General features: G+C 48.6%; 1 protein-coding gene across 1 annotated transcript; it reads right to left on the reverse strand.

Annotated features, from left to right (window-relative positions):
• Positions 1 to 715: 715 nt before the first annotated feature.
• Positions 716 to 24,661, reverse strand: csrnp2 (cysteine-serine-rich nuclear protein 2). The gene is made up of 5 exons (XM_088634170.1): positions 23,872 to 24,661; positions 11,964 to 12,136; positions 10,453 to 10,712; positions 9,483 to 9,779; positions 716 to 8,031 (listed from the first exon to the last, which is right to left on the reverse strand). Exons 1-5 carry the CDS (start codon positions 23,961 to 23,963, stop codon positions 7,114 to 7,116), a joined length of 1,740 nt encoding a protein of 579 aa, XP_088490296.1. The 5' UTR covers positions 23,964 to 24,661; the 3' UTR covers positions 716 to 7,113.
• Positions 24,662 to 26,398: the final 1,737 nt, after the last annotated feature.

The following is a 26,398-nucleotide window of genomic DNA, read 5'->3' on the forward strand; positions in this document are numbered from 1 at the left end:
GATGTTTGACATAATCTAGATCCATCTCCTAAGCGATGTATTAATTACCTGTAAGAATTATTACCAGAACTAATCAAGCCTGCTTGTGTAATGAGACAAACAACAATAATAACCTTCACCAGCACTTATTCATTAGTTCTTATTTATCTACTGTATAGTAGCATTTACCGTTCTTTATCATATTCCAGACTTTTACTTGTCTAATTAGTCGTCTAACTATTTAATTAAAACCATAATAGTTAATACTTATATGCAGTAATTAAGGTGTTTTATAGGTATTGGCACTCTTATTGAAGTGCATTTTTTCAGTAATCATCTGCAAGTGTCCTTTAGAAAATAAGTTGGTGAACTGTTTAATTGACTACTCAAGTTGGACAGAAACCCAGAAGACATCATTCCTTACAGGACTAGTACATCTCGAACCCTGTCACAAGGTCTCCACCACACAGGTTTCTGATAGTTATACATCTTCTAAAGTTTGTTAGACACCAGTCTCCCTGGTATGTTGTGGATACGATTTTCTGATGCATTAACTAATATTACATATAGTGTGCCTCTTTTTGAAGTCTGAAATAAACACACACGCACGCTTTGCTTCTGCACAAAATGGCACAATAAATTTCAGAAGCCGGCATTTATCTACAAGCATTTGTAGTACCGTATCGAAGCATGAATAGACGAAATGTGAAATAATGAGACAAGTAATCATCGTGTCTTTTTTTTTTGCTTTGCATTTTTTAATATAAAAAATGTTTTTTTTTTCAGTTTTTCATTTCTTCTCAACAGGTGCCAGTGAAGTAAAAGACATTCTCACAGTTTACATAAGAACTGGGCTGTCATCCCAGGTGACCTCATCACAGCCCTGATCTCTGAGCTTCAGTTCAGGAATGCCAGCCTTCTAGGAAATACACCATGCCAAGACAATCACATCTGGGAATATGTAAAACAGGACTCCACAGAGCTCCATTCTGCTGTGCTGCTCTGCACATGGATTTCCATAGCAAAGGAGGACTAAGCTACATTCAGCGGTTAAGATGGGACAAACAATTGTTACCAAGTCTTTGGCCCAGAGATGTTATTTGTGGCAAATATAGGCCCAAAAGTGACCAGTAGGGTGGTGCTGCATTAGGTTTGCACATGAAATATCAAGAATGCTGCGTACAAACACAAGAACTCTGCACAGGCGTTCTGAATCTCGTCTGGTGATCGGATCCTGCAAGCAGACAGATGATGCAGAACACTGAAGCCAACAGATCCTTGCAGAAGACCCAAGAGGAACCATCAGACTCACCAAGCACCAGGCCAGCCATTCTACCTGCTGACCTGCTTTGGGCTTGTGCACTGCGCTGGCCCAGAGCATTGGGGCCAACAGCGCTGGCCTGGTGAAAACAATCATGGAAGAAAGCAACTGGAGAGCAGTCAACTACAAATCATCTTGGGTTTGGCTACAGCTCTCCGACCCCAACGACATCTGAACAAGCCGACTTGCTACGGTCGCCGACCCAGTGCTTGCTCAGTATCTGGGAAGGGATCAGGATTATGTAAGACTCCAATAATTCTCATTCTTGGTAATCATGTTCAGAAATTTGGCATTTTTTAAGACAAACAGGCAATAAAGGGCCCTAAGACCTCTATCATGGAGCCTGCAGCCCAGCTCTTCGGACCCTGGCGTTCATCTCATTCCAAGCCACCACCAGAAATCAGCTCAGAGACCCCCAGTTCAGTCACCAATCAGCCAGCTGAAGGCTCAGACTACAGGTCCCAAAGCAGCAACAAGCAATTTCCTCTGTCCTGCACCCAAGGTAAAAAAAAGGGTATTCCTAAAGCTGGCAGAAAAAGGCAGCACGTATAAACTTCTCAGTGAAACACTAAGACAACTGACAAAATGTTCCACACAGCCTGATGCTTAGGAAGGCGTGCAATGCAGAGTTTGAATGAAAAACTCCCAGTAGTTTCGATACACGAATCCCCCCTTATTCTCAGGTCTGGAAGGGTCCGATTACAGCAGAACCCTGGGGAGCGAGGAGTTCTGTCGCTGCTCTTGACACAACCACCCCCTGCTCTCTCTCGCTCTCACTCTGGAGACCACTCACCGCACCCGAGCAGATTCGAACCCGGGGCACTTGCTCAGACAGCAAGTCAGTTTCGGTGCACAAATTAAAATAGATCTAAAAAAAACAAGGTGATTGTACTACATTGAAAAGCAGAGCTGGGCCATACTCCCCCAGGATCTGGCAAGGAGAAAAGGATGTAAAAGAGAGGCTGTGAAGCAGCAAAGCAGCATTTGTTCTTCATTAAATGAAAAACGTATTGCCTTTACCCAGTTCCAATCACTGCACCAGCAGCCCTGGCGGATTTCGTGCAAAAAAAAAAGACATTCATGGTCAATGCATGGGCAATCTCATTGCATCTCCAAAAACAAACAAACAGGCTGCCTCCCACTCACCATCCTTTCACAAGAGAGATCCCTTGCTGCAGAGCCAGGCGGTACCAGCAGGATGCCACCTGCACACATCATCAGGTGTCACTACAATACCTGCACCAGTCCCATCTCTCTGCACTCTTCCTGCAAGTTAGGATTCACAAGGATTCGTACATGAAACTCCAGGCATTACGAGGCTGAGTGGGACACCCTGTAGGGGTGCAAATTGAAAATAAGGAGCAAACAGAGCAATGGGATTTTTGCTTGGCAGCTGTAAAGCCAGTTCACAGGGTTGGGGCACTTCAGAACTCGCCTTGACAAACCGATATGCAGCTGTAGTCTGCATAATCAGATGCCAATTCAATCTTCTCTTTCATTGCCAATTGAATCTTCTCTTTCATATGTTGAGAGGACAGTGCAGTTGAGGAGGCGGAACGTTTGTGATGTGGACAATGGCACAGGAGGAACAGCTCAAGTCCAGGCAGAACTGGCTCCTTCGCATTTCCTGAAGGCTGGCACAAGGCAGAGCAGGGCTGCAATGTGGTCACACGCGGCAGCTCAGTGTCCTTCATATGAATCCACTGGGAGTCAGGATTTATAACAGCTTCTGACCTTTTCATTTCAGCACACTTTCCCCTCGATTCTCCTCCCCGCATGCGCTGATCTATAAAGTGAGCCGCGTTTTTCCTTTGCTCATAAATAAGATTGAAAAAAAACAAAACAACATGGGGTGTAAACTCAGACACAGCACCTTTTCGAACAACAATGAAGTCTGTCAGCCCAAACAGGTGTCACTGCCATAACATACACACTAGAGAACACAATGCAGTTCATGTTTTTTCCCATAAATTATTGATACAGTATTAAAAATCATACAATACTTAAAGCAAATATAGTCAACATTGTCATATAGATTTATATATATATATTTTAGCTCTATCAGGATTTTCAGCTGTGTGATCAATGCCTACCAACTTCCCAGGAGTGCGCAGGAGTATCTCAGAGTCCGAGAGCTGCACACTCGGGGGAACAAGCAGATGGAAATTTGAACCAGTCTTGCACATGTTTGTCCTGTCTCCGCCGCCCAGAGAAACAGCTGTGTTTAACTCCTTCCTCTCCCTTAAGGCAGCCTCTTTTTTCACATTTGTCTGGTACGGCATCAACACTAAGTGTTGTTTTCTAAGACTTTTTTTTTTCCCCATCTCCGGGAAACCCAAAAGGAATAAATTGCACGGATACTCTGCACAAGCTGAATTTGCTGGTTTAGGACTTTAGAGAGTCCAAGTGTTGAACACCGTCACAGAGGCAGACTCTGGTTTGTTAAACCCCTTCCTGTCCCACAGAGATAAAACCGGCTTTTGCAAAATTAGGAACAAGCAATGGGAATGAGAAGTTTTGAAAATACAGAAGTACAGAGATATTCTGATCTATATCAGCAATAATTGTGGATTCGGGTTTTCTTCACAAAAGAAACCCCAAGAGGACAAAAAAAATGCTTTGACGTTTAAGAACAGAACCCAGAGGTCAAGGCTTGAGCTAATGAGTGGCTCCTTTAAGGATGCTGAGCTACCCTGAATAGTTTGAAACAGTGTGCCCACAGCACTGGTCTAGCGCCATGCAAAATCAAGGTGTGAAATGGACAACAGCTCCCCCTAGCTGTAACCTCACAAAGGCAGTTTTGCCTCACATCACACAAGCAATAACTGTTAGTCTAGAGCAGGGAGCTGCTTCTGCATGCATAGGCTGCAAAGGAACAAGTAAAGGTTTATTCCATGCTGAAAGGAAAAGAAAAGAGACAACCTTTCGGCTGGGGAGCCTTCTTAGGCGTTTTCTTAGCCGAAACGTCGTTTCTCTCGTCTCATGGAATAAACGTTCAACTGTTAGTCTAGACCCCGCGATATGGTACATTTGAGTCACAAAGAAAAAAAAAAGAGTATAAACTTGTAACCTCTATAGTCACAAATAAAAGGTTGTAAAACAACCCATTCTGCTGTTTAAAAGTGCTTTCTTAGTGAGGAACCGTCTGTAAGGCAGTGAGGGGAAATTTTAGAAGATCCCCTCCTGCCTATGGCTCTATTTTAGATTAGTGCTGAATTACCGAACCTGTAGTTCGTCACAGGCAATGCCACAGTTCTCCAAACTTCTACACCTACAGACTTCACAATGAATAACGCGCTTCACAGTAAGAGTTTTTAAAAGCTGTCAACACAACAAAGCTACACAAGACCTTTTGATAGGTACATTATTCTGAATATAATGCTGGTCTTGAAATTCAAAACTGGGCATGCCTCCCAGTGGCCATTAACGTATGTCATAAGTAGCATCATTATTCCAGAGTAGTGTGCTCTGCCATAGTTAAACTGGAAACTAGGGATTTTAAGTCATGGCTCGTTCAAGTATGGTAACAGCCGTTTTGCTGTGCTGCAAACTGGGGACATTAACCATGTGACATTAACTTCCTGTTTGCTCCAAAGAGACTCATTATCCCAAAAAGAACTTGCTTAACCTACCCATACCATCAGAGAATGAAGTACAAGTATTGAAGATGAAACGTGTAATGCATCTAATTTTCAATGGGAAATGTTTTCAGTGTCAAGGAGAGGTTTCCTATGAATGTTATAGCTTAGTGTGTAACATCTTTACTATTCTCCACTAGCTGACAGAAGACCTCCTGGAGAAGTCAGTCCTGCAGTCTTTGTAACGTCAGAAACTCCATCCATTGATCTAGAACAAGAAAGATCTAGACAGTGGCTTGTTTGAGAATCTGTTTTTTTTCTTCTGAAATTACAACTGAACGGGCATGAGTCATCCCCCTAAGTCAGACACAACTGCTCTAAACCGGTCACATGCTGCACAAACGCGAAGCCGCTGTGCTCAAAAAAAGCTTTCTGGAAGTGATACTGTCTTCTACTGTCGAAATGAACTATCCTGTCGAAGTGGTACTTGATACTGTTAAAATGAACTGTCTTCTAATCACATGTTTATTGGCAAGCCAGTTTTAATTATTTCGTGCTAATTTCAACGGCTTGGTCAAAAAGCTGTTGCGTTGAAGCAAATGGCCTGGGAGGTTTGTACTTCCTCCAATGTGCACTTCAAAGAAGCCGGGGCTCCATCTAGTGATGTAAAATAGAAGAACAAGACCCCTGATTTATTTACGTACCAGGATCATAGGTCCTTCATCCATCCATTTACTTACACTTCTTCCAAGTCAAGCTTGTGGGGGAGCCAGAGCCTATCCCAGCAAGCAATGGGCGCAAGGCAGGGTACACCCTGGACAGGACGCCAGTCCATCACAGGGCGGACATACGCACACACACACTCAAGAAGCCAATGAGCCTACCAGCATGTCTTTGGACTTCGGGAGGAAACTGGAGTACCCAGAGGTAACCCACGCAAACACGGGAAGAACATACAAACTGCACACAGAGAGCACCCTTGGAGTTGAATCCAGGGCCCCAGCGCTGGGAGACAGCAATGGTGACAACCTTGCTGCCCTCGTGCTTCTTGAAAAAAATACTAAATAAAGGAAAGATATGTAGTTCTGGAGCAAAAACAAAACGGATTGAAAAACCACTCTAAAGCAATGGCTCTTGAGAGGAGTAGGGATGAAAGTTTGCTTGGGGCTTCATCGTGAGTAGGTATTGGGAGGAAGAAACGCTAAAATAAGAACAGGCCGGCGGAATGAGTGGATTCCCGAGCCAGCATGGAATATCAGAAACCTAGCAACGCACACTCAGCCTCTCTGCCGACGACAGGCGCGGAGGCCGCACAAGGCACTGCCTTCTGACGAACTGGCTCTCTCTCCCTGTTTATATTGGGCAGGTCTCTGTATTTCCAGGTCTCCTGGGGGGGAAGGGACAGGCAGTCAACCAGCAAAAACAGCAGCGAAAGGGAGTTTCATCACCCCCCTCTCTGCCCCCAGGGAGACAGTGCAATCAGGAAGACCAGTCAGACAGCTTGCCGGCAGACTTGAAAAAGGCTCACCTACACTATCTAGTTTGCTTTCTCAAGCACATCCAATCACGGCCAAAGACGCTCCAACCGGCAAAGCAGAACAGAAAAAAACAACTCCCGGGGAAACACCCGACCTCCTTTCTGATTTCCATCTTTCTCGATTTTAAGGTGACAAAGCAGGAAGAAGGAGATGCGTGTGTGAGCGAGTGAATGCGTTTCAGGTGGTGAGGTACCGCTTTTTACCGGTCGTAATTTTGGGAAAGAAAAGGGATGGATCCCACACTCAGTGGCTAGGTCTTGGTCATCGCAGGCCTCCCTGGGAGCCAGGCAGACGCGAAATGGAAAAGAAACAGGGGGAAAGAAAAGTTCATTGCTTTATCAGCGCAAACCCCTGCTGTAGTTCCACTGCCACAATGAGAGAGAAAGAATCCCATTCAGATTCACCTTATGCAGACCACTTCAATAACTCCGCTAATGAGCAGAGATTGCCACTTCCAGCATCCGTTCTCCAATGCCGGAATGAAACGCAGAACCACAAAAACCTGGAATTTGCTTGGTCTATGGAAATGTAACACAAAGTAGAACTTCTCCTCTCCCTCTTATTTTTTTTTTAAATATGCGTCTATCTCCAGATAAAATCCACTCAAATTCATTATATTACTATTATTATTCCATTAAGTATAGGCAACAAGCTTTGTTGTAGGCTATTGTGCAAAATATCCGCAAAAAGTGAGAAACTAAGCGTCCGACTCAAGTGGGGCGCTCTCTCCTTCAAAGGCAAGGTGGGGACCTTCCGAGGGGGACCCCTCGGGGCTCCGCGGGGATCCTTCGAGGTGCCCGCTGGTGTTGGCAGGGCGGTTTTCGGGGACGGGCAGCCCCGGGATCACCGCGGCGGTCTCGTCCGAATCCTGCCCGCGGGCTGCCGCCAGCTCGGCGGCCCCCCCAGTTCCGTCCCCGTCGGTGGTGCGACACTCCTTGTACCCCGTCGTCGTCTCCACCTCTTCCTCCCCGGCGGGGAGGCCCAGAGACTCCGGCTCCACATGGTCTATCTGGTAGTACACCACGGGGGAGTCCTTGAGGAACGCCTGGTGATGCGGATCCACCAGGTTCTCCGTGAAGCACAGAACCGAGGTGCCGGGGGGGAACTCCCCTTGGATGATCACAGGCTCGGTCCCGTCGGCCACCTCCCCCATCCCGGCCTGGGCCGGCATCAGGGGCTCGGGGAGCAGGCACAGGCCCAGGGCACCGCCGTCGGGGTCCGTGACCAGCGCCCCCTGCCCTTCCTCCTGCTCCCGGCGGCGCTCCTGCTCCTCGGCGCTCTGCAGGTGGAGCACGGCGGTCTCGTTCTCCAGGGCCAGGCTGTCCCTCTGGGCCTGGTAGTCCGCGTCGCCCTCCTCGGCCCCAGGCTGCGCCGCCGGCCTGGCGTCCGGGTCGAGGGGCGCGGGGAGGGAGGGCTCCGTCGGGGCTGGGTGGCCGGGGGCGGTGCCCAATCCCGTGCCCTCGTGGGCCCCCACCTGCCTCTTCTTCTCCAGGTCCAGCTTCATGATGGTGTGCAGGTAGTGGGTGCGCACCCGCAAGGGGTTGAACTCGATACGCCCCGCCACGTTCCCGCAGCCGTCCCGCGAGCAACCGCACGGGAAGGACATCCGGTCCACCTGTCCCGAGGAAAGACAGGGACACGTCACTGATGCGCTGAGGCCGCGGCTTGTCCCTGTACCATGTGTCACGTGTCCCGTGTGTTTATTGTCCTGCACTGCCTGTTGGATGTTGTTGAACTGTGTAGTGTGTGATGGCCGGCTGCGGCTCTCATTATTGACTGTTTTGTAATGCTCTGCGCACGATGGGTGGTGTTGTCTATTGGACTGTGCACGTCTCGAGAAAACAGCGAGAGTGAGAATCCCAGTGCACACGTAGATATGGCAAATAAACTCCTCTCTCTTTCTCCACAGCTCCCAGAAACCCAGGAACCCCCTAAACTACAGCCACGAAACAAATCACCAGGAACTGGGAAAGGCCGGACAGACCGAGTGTTAAAATGCGGTAGGTCTCTATGAATGAAATATCACCAAAGAATCAGATGTCACAACATTGTATTTGTAAAAAGACGGTCAAAATTGGAAGGATATGCAGAGACTCTCTACTGTTACCTGTGTGATCTCTCTTGGTAGTGTGATAGTAACAAAAGATGCAGTAGACAATTAGAAATTGTATAAAAGTAATTTAACACTAATTTCGATTTTGTATACGTCCCTCTCTTTTTGTATTTTGTGTTTCTGTTTTTCTTTTTTTAAGTATGTGAAGGAATATTGACAGAACCACAATAAAGTATAAAAAAATAAACACACCCTAAAGGTCAGCAAAGAAAGTCTTGCTTCCAGCCCTATCATTGTTATTGTGTTGTATTGACATGCTAGAAAATAAATCCTGAGGACAAGGCCAATCAAGTTCTCCCAGCAACCAGCACCCCCATCCCGCCTCCCACTTATCCCCAATTTCCAGACATCGGTCAGGGGTTTGACCACTGGGAACCAGGGTGGTGCCGCAGCTCTGCCAGGCCGGGCGAAGTGAGCTGGAGACCTCATACCATCCCCTTGCGGTACCTCAGGCCTGTTCCTGCGAGCCTGAACTGAGACTCTGCCCACTCAGTCAGCTGCTGAGGGAGCAGGAAACTGGCTGCCCTTTTCAATCCCTGCAGTTATTATAAACTCATAAGCAGTGTTTCACCCCCTAACAGGGCTGTGGAGGGCCGTGTGAGCCTCTCTGTGGACTTTGGCAGGCAATGCACAAATTATTGCATGTTATTGCATCCAACATTTATCACATAATGCGCAATTATTAGTTAATTATGTTATCCAAACATATGATTTTATTGCTGGGATTTTATTGAGAGGCGCAAGGGTCCCGAATTCAGATTAGTGGCCGAGTCACTAAAACTGAGACGGAGAAAAACTAGATGAAAGCGTAGGCGGGTACCCACACAGAGAAACGGGACACAGCACACGGAGGCAGCCAGTGAGACAATCAGGGCGTCTCCAAGACACGTCGCCGAGGCGAAACAGCACCCATCGGTGAGGAGCCCCTTGCTCTCAGTGGGTGCCCCCATTACCTGGCACTTGATGCCTGCCTGGCTGCAGCCGCAGTTCTGGGGGTCGCAGTAGAAGCGGCAGTCGCAGCCGCACTCCTCGCGGGAGAGCCGGATGGCGCGCAGCTCCGTCTTCTCCTCAGCGTCGATGCGGGCGATGCCCGAGGCCCGCAGCAGGGCGCGGCGGCGCTTGGTGGGCAGCGGCTGCAGGAAGAAGTAGTCGTCCACCTCCACGCCGTCCACGTCGATGTCCTCGTCCGACACGTCATCCAGGGTCAGCGACTCGGCTTCCGCGCACTCCACCGTGCCGTTGCGCGTCAGCTGGGAGGGGGACAGAAAGGGAGGGCATGGTGCTCAGTTCGGCTGGGGATTTTTTATTACCTTTTACTTACCCAGCTTTCTCCTCTACAGCCTCGCTTTCTTTTAGACTTTGAACATGCAGGATAAAAAACTAACTGGATAGAAGAAAAAGTTGAATTGGGCTTCAGCAGCTGGTTACAAGATGAAACCACGGGCACAAACAGTGGAATTTGATGGGACTGCAAGCATCCCATCTGAGATCCAAAATAGCTGAAGGGCAGAGAGGAGGCAGATAGAGATCACAGTGCCCTGGCTGCAGTACGGCTTGAGGAACAAGTCAGGGTTAATCCATGCTGAGCAACAGAAAAAAGAAATGCAATCTTTCGGCTGTTGTGCCTTCTTCAGGTGAAAGGACGATACAATAAAGCTCTTTCTTAAATCCAGATGACCTTCAGCTAACTGACCAGCCAGAGGCCTACAGTAGCTCCCCTGTTCAGTGACTGAAGCTGAAGATCAAAGACCACACTTGGGACAATGTGGTCTGAAAAGCGTTATAAAGAAGCGGACTGTTACGAGTGTCAGAAAGCCAAAGGAAAACGAATGGGAAGAGGCGACAGCTGAGTGTGGGGCTGGGCAGGGAGCTGCGTGTCAAGACTAGAGGGGTCACAGGGAGGGGCCAGGGGCCCCCGCTGACCTTCAGCTTGCGGGCGTTGAGCTTCTCCTGGCGCAGGTGCTGCCGCAGGGCCTGGCGGTGGCTGGTCTCCTGCTCGTGGGCGAACTCCCCCAGCGTGTAGCGGCGGATGGCGCTGTGGTGGCGCGCCATGCCCAGCGAGCTGCCCCCCTGGCTGGGCACGCTGGTGAAGCCCTGTCGCCGGGAGAAGTAGTACACCGTCACGGCGTCGAAGCGCACGCTCTTGCGTCCAGAGGCCTTCTGCCGGCGGAGGATTGATGTGGCTGTGTGGGGGGGGTGAGAGACACGGGTTAGTTTGGGGTTACAAAATGCCAAACACTACCTCTACCACTCCCAGGCGCCCCCCACAAAAAAGAATCATTACTTATATTGTAGTTTCTTTGTTTTTTGACTTCCCGTGGCAGTATTTTGTTCACAGGCATGCAACCTTAGCATTTTTTGCCTCTGCAGTTGAATGTCGGTTTAGAAAACCGATACTGAAGAGCATCGTTTCCATCCCACGGCCGAGTCAGGCCAGTGCAGGTCTGGGCATGACCGCTGTGCCTCTCATCACAGCGGCGCTGCTGGATAATCAGGTCTCGAGACGCAGCCATTCATGAGAGCCTCTCTTGAACCCCAAACACTTCCCAGGCATTACAGGGAATCCAAAAACATACAGAAACTGGGACTCGGGTAAGGACACTGCAATTGTCTCATTGCAACTACCGTTCTGGATGTCAAACCGCAGCCTTGTCTCAAAGAGTTCAAAGTTACAGACGTGACTATTTCACAGCGGCGAGCGCTGAAATAAGACAGGAACATCATTTAACTGGATCATCTCTGTAATTTAGTGACACACGTACAGAAGATGTGACTACTCCATCCTTTTTTGTGCCTCTATTCCTTAAGATAAGATTAAACAAAGGCCCTAGATAATGTATCTAGATAGTAAGTAAGGTAATTAACCTTTCTAGAGGTATAGAGAGGAAATTAACTGCATGTGTCGATTGAGAAGAGGAAGCATTTTCCATTGCACAAAGGGTGGCAGGTGTCTGGAGCAAGCTCCCCAGGCATTCTGTTGAAGCTGATTTCCTGGGATCTTTCCCCGGACAATCCCCAGACCATGCAAACAAGCAGATTTTCCTTTCCTTGTTTGAAAAATGTATTTTCGTATCAGGCCAGAGTCGAAGAAGATCACTGATCCAAGACTGACTGTAAAAAAAAAGCACTAAAACATATTCAACAGCCTGGCTTCAGTTTCTCTCCTGAAAGGCCCCGTGCTATCAATCTGTCACTTCACCTTGGGCAGCATGGGGAGCTCTGATCACACAGAGCTTCATTTATACAGTAGATCAATGACCGGTGATCTGGAAAGCATGTTAATTAATTAATGGATTGATCCAGTTAAATCATTCCTGGCTCAGCTGGGGCTAGAAACTGCAGAGGTTTCAGTTTCAGTTTCCCAGGCTGAGGGTGTCAGGGCGAACGAAGGAATATGGGAGGTGGGGTGGTGCTGGAGGTCAGGCACGACTCACGCGTCAGAGTGGAACTGGAGGGAGGGTTGAGGCTGTCGCAGCTGTCGGCGCTGTCGCTGCTCGAGATCTCATCGTCCGAGTCCTTCGGGGTGGAGTAGGGCGAGCCGCTGTCCACCTCCTCGAACCGCCGCTTCAGTCCGAGCCCCGACACAGCCTCCATCAGACCCCGACACCTGCGTACACACAGACACACACACACAGACACACACAGGCTTGACAACAGCCTCCATCAGACCCTGACACCTGTGCACACAAACACACAGGCTTGACAACTGCCTCCATCAGACCCTGATACCTGCGCACACACAGACACACACAGGCTTGACAACAGCCTCCATCAGACCCTGATACCTGTGCACACAGACACACACAGGCTTGACAACAGCCTCCATCAGACCCCAACACCTGCGCACACACAGACACACACACACAGACACACACAGGCTTACAACAGCCTCCATCAGACCCTGACACCTGTGTACACAGAAACACACAGGCTTGACAACAGCCTACATCAGACCCTGATACCTGCGCACACACAGACACACACAGGCTTGACAACAGCCTCCATCAGACCCTGATACCTGTGCACACAGACACACACAGGCTTGACAACAGCCTCCATCAGACCCCAACACCTGCGCACACACAGACACACACACACAGACACACACAGGCTTACAACAGCCTCCATCAGACCCTGACACCTGTGCACACAGAAACACACAGGCTTGACAACAGCCTACATCAGACCCTGATACCTGCGCACACACAGACACACACAGGCTTGACAACAGCCTCCATCAGACCCTGATACATCTGCACACACAGTCACAGACACGCTCGATAACAACCTCCATCAGACTCTGATACCTGCACGCACACACAAGCTTGACAACAACCTCCATCAGACCCTGAGACCTGTGCACACACACAGACATAAGCTTGATAACGACACCAACCAGCTGCAACTGAAGGTCAATAAACAGTTTCCAATGGGCAGGACATCACACAGAATAATATCCATCCATTCATTTACTATCAGCTTCTTCCAATTCAGGGTCCTGGGGGAGCCAGAGCCTATCCCAGCAAGCAATGGGTGCAAGGCAGGATACAACATGGATGATACGCCAATCCATCACAGGGCACTAGCATAATGTATTATACTATAAAATTACTCCTAGTAATTCACCTTAAATATTACACCACTGAAATCACTGACTAGTACACTCCAAAGTTCTCTAAAATGCATAATTACCATATTTCAAATGCTCTATGCATTGCTGTGTCACTGTTTTTGGTGGGTTGTATCAGATGACACATTCACACACACTCATATACATGGATGTGTGCTTGCATGACACTCCCAGGACAAACTGGTAGCACGCAGATACACACGGGCTTGATAACAGCCGCCATCAGACCCTGACACCTGTGGGCACACAGACACACACAGCACCCATAAGTAGACAATTACTCCATTAAAAAAGTGGGGCATGTGAATTAATTCTGATATTAGACACAGCATTAGCAACAAGAAGGATCTGACACTTTGTGATTATTGTAAAGCAAAGTTTCAAATGGTTCCATTGGCTGTGCCACCAGACTGGCCACACAGTACACATCACCCCCTTCAAAAACCAGGACCACTCCACTGGAACTCCAGTAGAACCAGTCTCACTCTACACAGTTATCAGGAATTTTCATTCTGGGGGAGGACTCAGGGAAGATCACAGTACTGTACTGTATTTGTGTAAAGCACAATGAACTTTGAGCCCAGCACTCACGAAATATTGGCTAACACATTTTGAATTAAACTGTCCTGAAAAAAAAAAGACGTAAGAATATAACATCCAAACATTTTCCCCAGTGGCGGAAATCCACCTCTTCCTGTCTAAATAAAAAAAAATCTCTCCCCTTAATTTTGGACTGTTGAAATGGAAAATATATACACATATTAATTTGATTTCAACACCCACGGTGTCTAATACTGGAGTTCCTCCATGACTTGCAGATAATTGAGAAAAAAGGCAGTTAAGGGAGTTAATTCATGTACTTTCATAAAAGAAAGAAAAGAAACTGGCCAGGCTGTCTAGGAGGTGGCTCACACTTGACCACTGGCCAGACAGACTATGTTAACAGTGACGCAAAAACTGGACAAATAGCATTAAAGGAAAGGCAGAAAGCTGGCAGGAGATGAAGGCAGAAAAACATTTTCCAGGAGATGGAGGGATTTAAGCCTCTTTAATTAAGCAGCAAGCGGCCTTGTGCATAGCTGTTAACAGCTCTCAGGTGTGACTAATATAACACATGGGGTGATTGTTCCAGCCAGCCTGACGAACAGAAGGATCTGGGAAACTATAAGTGATTCCAACACCCCCTTTCTGTCACGCTGAAACAATTTTTCTCCTCTGCTTGCACTTGTGATGCACTGGTTAGCTTTTTTGTGACCCGCACCCACCCGCCCCGATCTCAAATATTTTTTTTTTAACCCGAGCCTGCCTGCGGGTGCGAGTCAACCCCTGCATCACTAGCTTGCAGCCTTCCTGAGATCCAGATCTGGGGTCCCCAACCCTGTTCTCAGACACCCCCAGTTCAGTAAGTTTAAAAGGTCACCCTAAATCATCAAAAGACTTGTAAGTCATTCATCAGATATGAAATGTATTCATCTTAAAGGAAGTCTGCTATGTGAGACCTGAATGGTGTGAATTGTGTTTCCCATGCTATCTCTGTTACTTAATTTAATAAGTTGCCATTAGAATTGTTTGTAATTAAATAGTTGCACGTCTTTAGCGGATGGTGATTCAATAGTTACCTACATAATTGCTGAATTGAGTCTTTACAGCACTAGTTCCCAGCCCTGGTCCTGGAGGAATAGTGCCTTCTGATTTGTATTTTCCTGCTGATCTCTACACCTCCAGTGTTAATTGATGGCTTAATTGATCTGACTGCTTTTTACTTGTTTATTAGATCCGTCCCAAGTGTCAAGAAATACCCAGGACTGTTTCACTGGGTATTCGAGGACACAATTTCCAACAAGTTCAGCGCACAGAGCTGTACACAGTTGGACCAGACAACAGTGTTCCCCCAGAACCAGAGCTGGGACTTCTATTCTACATTAATATTTCCCCATCTGCACACACTCCACTCCTCAGGTATCAAAGGTACAACTACACAGGGCAGCAAGGAATTTCAGGGGCTCACCTCAAAGGGTGTTGGAGGTTTTATGAAACACTCTGCAAAATCTAGTGCTTATAAAATGTGTAATATGCTACGCTCACCAATACAGACCAGGAACCCCTGACTCTTATCCTGAAGGACAGGTTACCTTAAATAACCTGTTACCCAAGAGACTGAACACCTGGAGATTATTGGCACGGAGGGAAAGACTATACATTGTTTCTATGAAGGAACTGTGGAGGCCTGAGGCCCGGAGATTTTCCTCCCGACATCACTTAATGAAATGATTTTTTTGAGCCGTTAGAAAAATAAGAAACAGCCATCTAACGAACGGGCTGGACAGGGGACAAGGTTTCCAAATGAGAGACTGTTCTGAGTTATCAGCTTTAGCAACCTGGCTGGGCAGCTTGTTCCAGACCCCCACCACCCTCCTCCTGGTCATGTACAGGAAAATGGAGATGACCTCCACGGAAGAAGTGCGAGCTGCGTGTTTATCAGGGTAAACTGCCTCGTGCCATCAGAGTGTCTGAGCTCAGCACACGTATTCATTTGTCTTGTGTATGTGAGAGAGAGAGAGACTGTCTCTTTTGCAGGTCTCCAGCCCCTTAAGGTGACCCACTCGGTTTCATTCTCATTCTCCCACCATCTCTCGCACTCCGTCTACCGTGAAATTTCTATTAAGATTGTGAAGCTTGCAGGCGTTTCCTTGGAAACCCGGAGGCACAGTTTACATAACCGGCCTTGGAGCGGGGGACTCTTCCCCGACCGAGGCAGCGTGAAAAGCCCAGGCTCTGGGCCGGCGCTCAGCAGCCCCGTTCGCAAACAAGAGCAAGTTTAAAGAGGAGCTGCAACGCTATTTTCAGATTTCAGGGTTAGAGAGAATCGGCACTGCTGAGTGCATTTCAAACTGCGATAAAGGTAAAATGTGCACAGTTATATGTTAAACCTCCAGTTTACATCAAAACGTCCAACAGATCCAACGGATACATTTAATCCAACAGATACATTTCAAGATGCTTTTTGCTGACAGATAATACTTTCTTGCTCACTCTGTATGCAGATTGCGTCGGAACATTTCTGCAGTGAAATACCTGCTGCACAACCTGTGTTTGTTCACTCACGCAGCATGACATTCAGTCATTACAGTGACTAGTGAGCAGGAAGGGCCACTTGCCGTCACAATTCTGAGCTCTCGCTCTTGCCCGTGGTGAGACCAGGGGTTTGCAGCAGCATGGCAACCTACAGCACTTTCACAAAGTGTGCTTAATTTGGAATTCATAAAATATCAACAATTCATTTATTTTGTTAGCAAGATTTAATAACCGGTCTGAGAAATTGGGACTGCAGTTAATAATAATAATAATAATTGCTTACACTTATATAGCCCTTTTCTGGACACTCCACTCAAAGCGCTTTACAGGTAATGGGGACTCCCCTCCACCACCACCAGTGTGCAGCCCCACCTGGATGATGCGACGGCAGCCATAGTGCGCCAGAACACTCACCACACACCAGCTCTCAGTGGGGAGGAGAGCAGAGTAATGTAGCCAATTCATAGATGGGGATTATTAGCCATGATTGGTAAGGGCCAATGGGAAATTTGGCCAGGACACCGGGGTACACCCCTACTCTTTTCGAGAAGCGCCCTGGGATTTTTAATGACCACAGGGAGTCAGGACCTCGGTTTTACGTCTCATCCGAAGGACGGCGCCTCCGCGTTAAAAGTTCCCCTTTAAACGCCGAGACACTGGTAATACTGTTCAAGGCTCAGACAGTGCATTAGGAAAAGACTCTTAGTGAATGCTCTGTGTGAGCAGACCCTGCTTTTTTGCAGGTAAGAGAGACATATCTGCTGTTCTACAAACAGACATATAAAGTGGAGCCCACATTACCACAATCATGATGGGTCAGTTTTGTCTCATGAATTCAGTTTAACATAGTCTGTCATATGAATGCCTTCTGCTACACAAAGCCGTATGCTGCTTTTCAAGACTCGGTCACATTTGACAGTGGTCACATTTCCCTGCCCCTCGCACCCAGATCTTTTTTAGCTCGATCCCTTAATGTTTATACGGGATGCCAGAGGGCCTCCGGCGGTGGGGCCACACAAGAGCTTGAAGATCAGACCTGATTAACAGCAGAACTGAAGGTGCAACAATGAATCAAAGACCGTTCCCTTCCCTGTCTGCTCACGATGTGGAATCCAGCCCACAGCCTCGCTCGTGATTTAAGCTGCTGACCAAACTATGACCATGGGAAAGACACGTGCCACACGGTAGCCAGGAAGGCAAATGAACCACACACCAGCTGGAATACATGTGAGAGTGCCAGGGCAGATAGACTTTTGTCACTGGGATAAACTGGAGGGAGGCACAGTGGTGAGCATTGCTGGGTCCAATTCCAGACCTGGGGTGCTGTCTGTGAGGAGTCTGTATGTTCTCCCCGTGTTTGCATGGGTTTCCTCCCGGTGCTCCGATTTCCTCCCACAGTCCAAAGACATGCTGGTAGGCTCATTGGCTTCTGGGAAATCTGGCCCTAGATGACAGTGTGTCTGTCTGCCTTGCAATGGACTGGCGTCCCACCGGGAGAGTATCCTGCCTTGCACTTGCTGCTTGCCAGGAAAGGGTCCGACTCACAGACCCACAGCTCTGCATTGGAGGAAGTGGTTAGAAAATGGATAGATGGATAACCTTGATGTTGCACTGCAATGCTGTGGCACTGGTTCTGCAACTCCAACAGCAGCCGTTTTCCCTGCTTAAGTAGGAGGCTGCCTTGCCTGCCCTCCTTTGACAGCTCCCTCTCAGTTTTCTTTTCTAGCACAGTATATGAGAGCTCATGAAGTCCGCTGGCACATTGTAAAGAACAGTGCATTTGCCTGTATCTGCTCGGACTCTGTCTTCCAAGCTCCTAGCTGGACAAAGACCCTCCAGTAACTTCCTAGAGGCTTTGAGCAGTATGAGTGAGCGGCTGTGCTTCTCCAATAGGCCCTGAACTGAAAAGCAGCAAAGCCATTGGCAATTCCCAGACTGGCCAGTACGCGATACAAAAAACTAAACCGGCAACTTGAACTTTCACCAAAACGATACAGAGAACATAGGGTCCCCCTGTGCTGTTTCCCTTCACTGCTAGGTCTTACTGTCTCCACATACAGGCAGCACCCCAACAAGAGTTCCAGGCAAACAGTGCTCACTTAAAGGTGGCATTGCACTGGGCACTGGCACTGCCCCATCAGAAACCAACCTGCAAAGACTAATTAACCAGGCAGCCAGATGGAACGCTGTAATTATAAAGGAGGGCGAGATATGCAAATGGGGGCTTGGATGAATGTTTAATCAATGCATGCATAATGCAGAGCCATCAGTCAGCCAGGAAGCATCTCTGCAACTCCGGGCAGGCAGAGGAGCTGAGCTCTTCCATTACCACCAACAACACAAACAAAACGTTGGGGTGCGAGCTGGTGTTTCCAGTGTTCTGATGAGCCCTGGTGACCAGTGACTCCTGCCCTCGGCCCCCTGCTGACCCCCAGCCGCCAAGCCTGGGAATCTGTCCCATCAGCCTGACTTTGCCTCCCAACAGCTCCGGATGGCTCTCGCCCAGACACTTCCAGGCCCCATCAAGCACTGGGAAAACCACTGATGAAGATAATCATGGCAGAGCGGTGGCTCTGTGGCTAAGGACCAGTTCCTGTGTCTGGAAGGTTGCCAGTTTGTATCCCGTTGCTGGCAGAGGAATCCCACTCCATTGGGCCCCTGAGCAAGGCCCTTAACCCCAACTGCTCCAGGGGTGCTGTACGGTGGCTGACCCTGCGCTCTGACCCCAAGCTTCTCTCTCCCTGTCTGTGTGTCTCGTGGAGAGCAAGCTGGGGTCTGTGAAAAGACGAATTCCTAATACAAGAAATTGCATATGGCCAATAAAGTGATCTTATCTTATCCTGCAGTAATGACCGGGGGCCCTGCAGACAAAGACGCTGGACAGTCCATCACTCCATCAGCGGGGGAGCACGACCCCCGCTGTTGCCGGGTGGTCTCACACGAGCGCACCCCGAAGGGAGAGCCTTGGGAACAGTACTCACCTCAGAAGGTCGTACTGTACCTTCCAGGTTTTATGATGAAAGTGCAGGGCCCTGCCCTTTGAGATTTCTGCTCTCGACTGCAGGTGAAACATAATTTGTTTTCACTCCGGAGCTGGAATGAGCCTCCCCAGTGCTGATCAGAAAAAAAAAACGTGCCCAGCTCGGGTGCTAATAAGGTGACTTTCCCCATTTTAAACACCATGTGCGATTGCCTAACACTGACCAGAATCCCCACGTATTCGCTTCATTTTCAACTGGCTGAACAGCAGCAGATCTTCAGATTGCTTCATTTTTTGCATTTGACCAAAGAGGTGCAACAGATCCAGTAAAGATTAAAACGCTGTGTTTTAGGTCCTGTTACAAGAATACTTCAAAGACTTCCGATATTAATAGACGTCGCAGCGCTAAGATTGGGATGTAGATGCACCGGCAATAGTTTAAAGGCAGGAATCAAGAAAGGAGCAGACCTTGCTATGCAGTGCTAAGGGGGTGTGAGCTTTACGGGCTTGTGGAAAGGGGGCAGGACAGGGAGCCCAGGGGTTGAGCAAGGTGGTCTTTTGGCAGCTGAGGGAGGGAGGAAGGAAGTGGGGGCCAGTGGTTATTGCTGAGGAACCACGAAACACCAAATATGGGCAAGGACGTGCGACAGAACGTGCAGGAGGGAATTCGGTGGAACGAAAAGGTAAGCAGCCTTCTAGAGGACATTCAACTATAAGGGAACAAGTAATAGGTTTATTCCATGCTGAAAAAAAGAAGAAAGAAAACACAACGTTTCATCCGCGGAGCCTTCTTCAGGTGTCAAGAAGGCCTGAACACACCTGAAGAAGGCTCCACGGCCAAAACGTTGTGTTTTCTTTGTTCTTTTTTTCAGCATGGAATAAACCTATTACTTGTTCCTCTGCAGCCTACGCATGCTGACGCAGCTACAGTACCTACATGAACTTCATTCAACTATAAGGCTCGGCGTGGCCTGGCACCTCAGTAGCTGTCTGAGCTATTATCGCCCTACTCCCCACCTCGCAACCTTCGCTCTTCTAATTCTGTTCTCCTAACTGTCCCCCAAGCCCGTCTACACTCTGTGGGTGACAGGACCTTCTCCTGCTGCGCCCCAAAGCTCTGGAACTCTCTCCCCAAGGATAAGGTTAAACTCCTTCACATCCAGACTCCAAAGCTTCTTCTTTAGAAGAGCCTTTACCTAACTGGTTCTGTTCTTCACCCCTCTGCTCCTGTTTTATTATTCAGTACCACCATCTACTGTCTCCTCTAACTGTGCATTCTCATCCTGCTTATCTTGTGGGTTTTTTTTTGTTTTTGTTGTTGGTGGAGTCATTCCCTAAAGCCACCTTTAAAGGCGCTATATAAATTAAAATTCATGATTATTTTAGAGAGGGGAGAGGTGAGAGACCATGAGGGAGGAGGGGGGTGGAGGGGCTGGGGCAGCAGCATCAGGAGACCAGGCTGGAGGGGTCCCGAGACGAGAGATGGGTGAGCAGGGCGCAGGGCACAGCGCACAACAAGGTGCGGAGGCAGCGCATTGTGACCTGTTAAAGGGGGAACGGTCACCGAGATCGAGACAAATTATTGATCTGTGCACGCAATCTATAACTCTTGACCCGTTTCTAGCTGTGTTTAGCAACGGTCTGTTTGCTTGATGAGCTCTGTGAAACATTCCTACAGCGCTGAACACATTCACTCCAGTCCTGACTGCTCTTCTTCAGCTATAGGCTCAACAGGCCTCTTCTTCCTCCTCTGACCTCTTTTTCCAAAAGTAATCACTCCGCTACGGGAGCAGCGATCCTACAAGATGGAAACCAGTCAGAACAACTGCCTTGATGTTTATAGTCGTACATTGTTACTGGTTAAAACACATCTCAAAGTTTTTTATTCAGCAATAGTCTAACCAAAGCGGCCACTACACAACCCTACAGACGACAAGAAGTGGAGTGGGAGGCTGGAGAAAACATTCAGCACCTGGATATCGGAATTCCCCACCGAAGCCTGAATGAAGACTTCACCTGGGAAGTTACAGCCCTGGTGTGGAATTTGTGTGCAATTTGTTTATTGGTTTTTCAGGGAAAAGAAAGAATATCACATGGTACCATATACAATAATGAACAAATGTGAACGATCACCCTGGCATGAAAGGCTTGGTACCTAAACAAACTGTGTGAATCCAACAATAATGTAAAAGCAGGAATAAATCAGTAGAAAAGGGAAACTAGAGATTTGGACCTAGTGTGGTATTTGAGCACTGCTCCTCTGGAGCCACTGTCCTGCTCGTTGCAGGAGACAGCCTGAAATGGTCGTTGCACGGAGAGCATGAGGTCTGTTATCTTGTACCAAATAATCGAGTCACTGATCCACTGAGGCATCCGGGTCTCAGCAGGAAAGAGAGCCACAGCATACAGCAGCTCTACAGGACCGGAGAAGCTAGCCAGGTTTCCCCAAGAAGAAGCACAGCTGAAGAGACACAAGCTGGCTCACTCAGAATAATAAAAATAATAATAATTCCTGAAATTTATATAGCACTTTTCTGGACACTCCACTCAAAGTGCTTTACAGCTAATAAGGGACTCCTCTCCACCACCACCAGTGTGCAGCCCCACCTGGATGATGCTCCAGTACGCTCCCCACACATCAGCTAGCAGTGGGGAGTAGAACAGAGTGATGAAGCCAGTTCAGAGATGGGGATTATTAGGAGGCCACGACTGGTAAAGGCCAATGGGGAATTTGGCCAGGACACCGGGGTTACACCCCTACTCTTTGGGAAACACCCTGGGATTTTTAATGACCACAGAGAGTCAGGACCTCAGTTTTACATCTCATCCGAAAAAAAACGCCTGTTTGTAGTATAGTGTCCCCGTCACTATACTGGGGCATTAGGACCCACACAGACCACAGGGTGAGCGCTTCCTGCTGGCCCCACTAACACCTCTTCCAGCAGCAACCTTAGTTTTTCCCAGGAGGTCTCCCATCCAGGTAATGACCAGGCTCACAGCTGCTGAGCTCCAGTGGGCTGCCAGCTGGGAGCTGTGAGCTGCAGGGTGATATGGCTGCTGGTTCGTCTGGTTCATTGAGGCAGATTCACTCGAGGACAGGATGTGCCAAACCGCTGGAGGGAGTCACTGGCAGGACCCCTGCTGTGCTCTTTCCCTGCTGAGGCTGAGGGCCACCCCGACGCAGAGCCCAGTGACACAGTGGCACAGGGAGGACCCTGAGCCTGTCACAGAGGAACATGCGCCTGCCTGGCTTCTGCGAGACAGTCGCTTCCTTGTCTTCTGCGGGCATGCTCCGGCGAGAGGCTCCAGCGCCTGACCCGAGCGGGCACGACCCTGGCCACGAGACGCTGGGCGTCGGACAGCACCTCGGGGAACGGCAGAGCCAGCGGTCCACTCCCCTTGGGAATGGTGGGAGAGGAGGGCGGGCATTCTAGACACGGCACACAGGGCGGATCCCAGCACAAGGGGGTAAGAACACGAACCCGACTCCCAGCGCACAGCCGTTGTGAGCCGTTTTACAGGGTACCGAACTCATGTCCAAGCAGACAACAGGCTGTAGCGCGTCACCTGCTCCTGAGCACAAACAGATAGCCCGAGTCCACTGTATACTCAATATCCCCCTCCTACTGTCTCTGTGCCGCCTGTAGGCCTTGAATAGGCCCAGCCTTCTATGCAGTAGGCATCTCCTTCATGAACGTCATGAACCTGAATGGATCTGAGGAGCTGAAGCCATTTTCACAGACACTTGCGTATGGGCCGCTTCCTTCCATCGGGAAGGTGTGCAGTGAGAGATTAGTGGGAATACCTGTCAGACACAGACACAGAGTGTGTGTGTGTGTGGGGGGGGGGAGCTGGCTTGACTTGGCATTTCCTGTTGCCAGACTGGCACGGACGGTCCTTCCAGGTTCTGGCTTTCCGGCCGGCAGAGGGGCGTGGGGCAGGAAAGTCACCCTCCGGGGTGTCCGACCAAGCACAGCACCCCGACCCGCGGGCGCCTGCTCTGTACAACAGACACGGCACCGCTGTTCGGCACTGCCTTGTGAGCGGCCTCTCTCTCTCACACACACACACTTGCTCTTCATGTCTGGAAATGACACCCCGTGGCTCAATATGTCATAAGCAAACTGCGTGACGTACCGCTGCGACGCATTCGAGCCTAATGGGAGAGTACAGTGACCAACTACAGAGAGGTCCAGGAGGAGACGGGGAAACACACACAGGGCACACACCTGCAGGTCTCGGCAGGTACATCAAGACACTGCAGGCTGGGCCACAGCTCAGGAGCAAACCCAGCACGCTCCCCCTTGAATGCATAACGAAAACCCCATTCAAGTCAGGCTTTACCACCCCCACAGGAAAGGGGGATCACGGTTTTCTCTGCCAGATTTGCAGGACCACGGACAGACTGGAGATCAACAGAGGCGCAGAGATGCACAAAGACTACAAAACGACACGCACCGCACAGAGGTAGGTAGACTGAGATGAGATGCACACAGAGGAATCCAATTGGATGGAGCAGCTGAGCTGCCCGTCTCGGCACCCTAGCTTAGTGCCGCGTTAGGCTGGGAGAGCACAGCCCGTCACAGTACGCCCCGCTCTGCCAGAAAATGTCAGCTTACCCCGCAGCGATCCCCCAGTCCAGCCCGGCGTTTCTTACCGAGTGAGAAACGCCGATCCTCTTCGTGTCTTGCAGGGCGTGGTCTCGTCTTTATTATTATTATAATTATTATTATTGTAGATTATGTACATAGAATTCTTTGCTGCGTTGCTCGTTTTCCCTTCTCCTCCGGCTGATCTGGGAGACGACGGGCTGTCGGCACCCTGGGCGAAGGGCTCAGCCGAAAGACGCTTAGCTTGAGGTACAACGAAAGGAAGAAAAAAAATAGAAATATACAGATAACCGCCTCTTCTGCTGGTGGACTACGGCAACATACGGCAGCGTAAAAATATAAATTCAGTAAAAAAAAGCACGGATTGTTCCGATCCCTATACAAAAGCTCTGTAGTGTATGGTTGAGAATAACATTAATACGAAATGTTTAAAGCGATCAACCAGGGACAGTCGGGATAGAGGAGGACTGTTTTTATTACTTATTTTGGTTCTTTCTGTTGTTTTTTTTTTAATTTTCATGCAGAGAATGGGGGAGATTGCTTGAAAAAAATATATTTTCCCGATTCCTGTAATATGCGTGTATACACTGGACAATCCTCTTCGCCCGTTGTGTTCGTAGCTGGCTGAGAGACCCGGGGCGGTTTTAGCTCTTTCGTTATTATTTATACGTGTATATATTCTCGGTGAGAAGTCTGTATTCCTCCTTCAAATCCGGTTTTCCTTGTGCGTTACAAAAAATATGTTCCAGATCTAGGCGGACTGCAGCCCCGGTCTCCCTCCAGCTGCCCCGGTTTGTTACAATGTAACAATAGGGTTTGGAATGCTACAGTGTGGCCATATATACCCATTGTGACATCACGAGTACAGTGAACACACACGCGAAGCTGGGGCAGGCGGGAATTGTAGTTTTTGGTGCTCGACGAGAGACAAAAGACCTTTTGTATTTCAGTTTTACTGGATTACCCCCCGTTCTGTGCTTTTCGTTTGAAACCGGAAGGAAACGAGAAATTATTTCAGCACCAGTTAGAGCGTTTCCACCCAATAGTTTTTGCAGCTCGTTTTGGAGACAGATAAGGCATGAGGGAAAGAAGCCGGTTTTCCTTAAGAAAACTGATGGAATACGAAGAATGAACTCAAAGTGTGCTTTTCGCCAAAACGCGTTATCTCAATGCCTTGACATTGCGTTAACTAACGCTGATGTGATTGACTGGACTTTAACCCGTCAATAACCCACTCTTTCCACGGGAAGTGAATCGTTTTATTAAGGAGAGTAACAATGAACGGGTAACGAAAGGAATGTTAGAAAAGGACTGTCAGATTTCAGAAGGGCATGTAATTCGGGGAAGGAGAAGGGGAAACTACACTACCCAGAATACCCAGCGTGACCCATGATTCTGCTAGTCTCCTATGAGTCAAATGACTTCCAGTAAAACGTTCGCATTGATCGCTGATAACAGTACGTTGTGAACCTGGGGTACACTCAAGCGAGTTACGTTTCAGGGCCTTTCAAATTCTTGAGCCGAGCAAAGGGGAAGGAAAATTCTTCGGGAAAGGGCTTTTATATTGTGTGGTGCTCGACGTTGAAACCTCTCATCTTTTAGGAGGGAGGGAGGAAGGGAGGTGGGGTCGCTGTTTAGAACAAAATAAATCCACATCTGGTTTAAAATCCTCCCTTTCCTCCCTAATGATACAGAAAGGAGAACAGAAGTCTGCATTTATCCAAGCGAGCGCGCCCACAGCCGCTCAGCTGTGGCGGAGGCAGCAGCGTAAACTAGCTTGGTTTGGTTGTCATAGCAACCCCGACTGTTCGTAATTTCCACACTGGCCCGTGTTGTTTACCTAGTGCGCCGGCCTGGCGAGGTCTCTGTCCAATTACAAGACAAAATTAACTTTAAAATAGATTTTTTTTCCTTCAACAAACTAACAGCGAACAGCAGCAGCCTAATACCATAAATAACATTAAGGGTTTGCATGGCTTCCGCAGAGAAAAGTCCAAGGAACGATTTCCAGGTAAAGACGGCCAGGTTTATTTAGGGATCTGTTTCAGGAAGAATTGAAGGCCAAGCATTCTCCACAAAACGTTTCAGTACTCTTATATTCTGATAAAAAACACCCCCCTTCGTTAAAGTTTTAAGGAGATGAAAACGTGGCAGTGAGACCCAAATACAGTTTTTTCTTCATGAGCAGAATATGACCAGAGGGGTTATTCAACACCATCCAGCATTTCCGCTAAGGCTTGACATATCCAGGACGTCTTCTGGGTGAAGTCTGGAGATCCCCGGGCGACTGAAAACGAAAATGATCCGGTTTCCTGGATAGGTCTTTCACTGCTTCCGGTCCACACCACTTCCATCTCCTCTGAGCCTTGCGGCGTTCACCTACCGGAAGAGAAGGCGGGGGGGGCTTTTCTGCTCTTAATTGTATGTATTCTACATAGAAGCAGCTATCTGGGACAGTGCTAAACCACCTGTAAAATCTGTGCCGTTAAAATACTGCACTGCTCGCTGACAAGTCCACCTGGAGAGGAGACTGGGAGTACAGAATTAGACTGAAAGATAAAATAAACTTTAAAA

This window comes from Lepisosteus platostomus, chromosome 1 (genome assembly GCF_059453375.1).
Source record: "Lepisosteus platostomus isolate fLepPlt1 chromosome 1, fLepPlt1.hap1, whole genome shotgun sequence".
Lineage (NCBI taxonomy): Eukaryota > Metazoa > Chordata > Actinopteri > Semionotiformes > Lepisosteidae > Lepisosteus > Lepisosteus platostomus.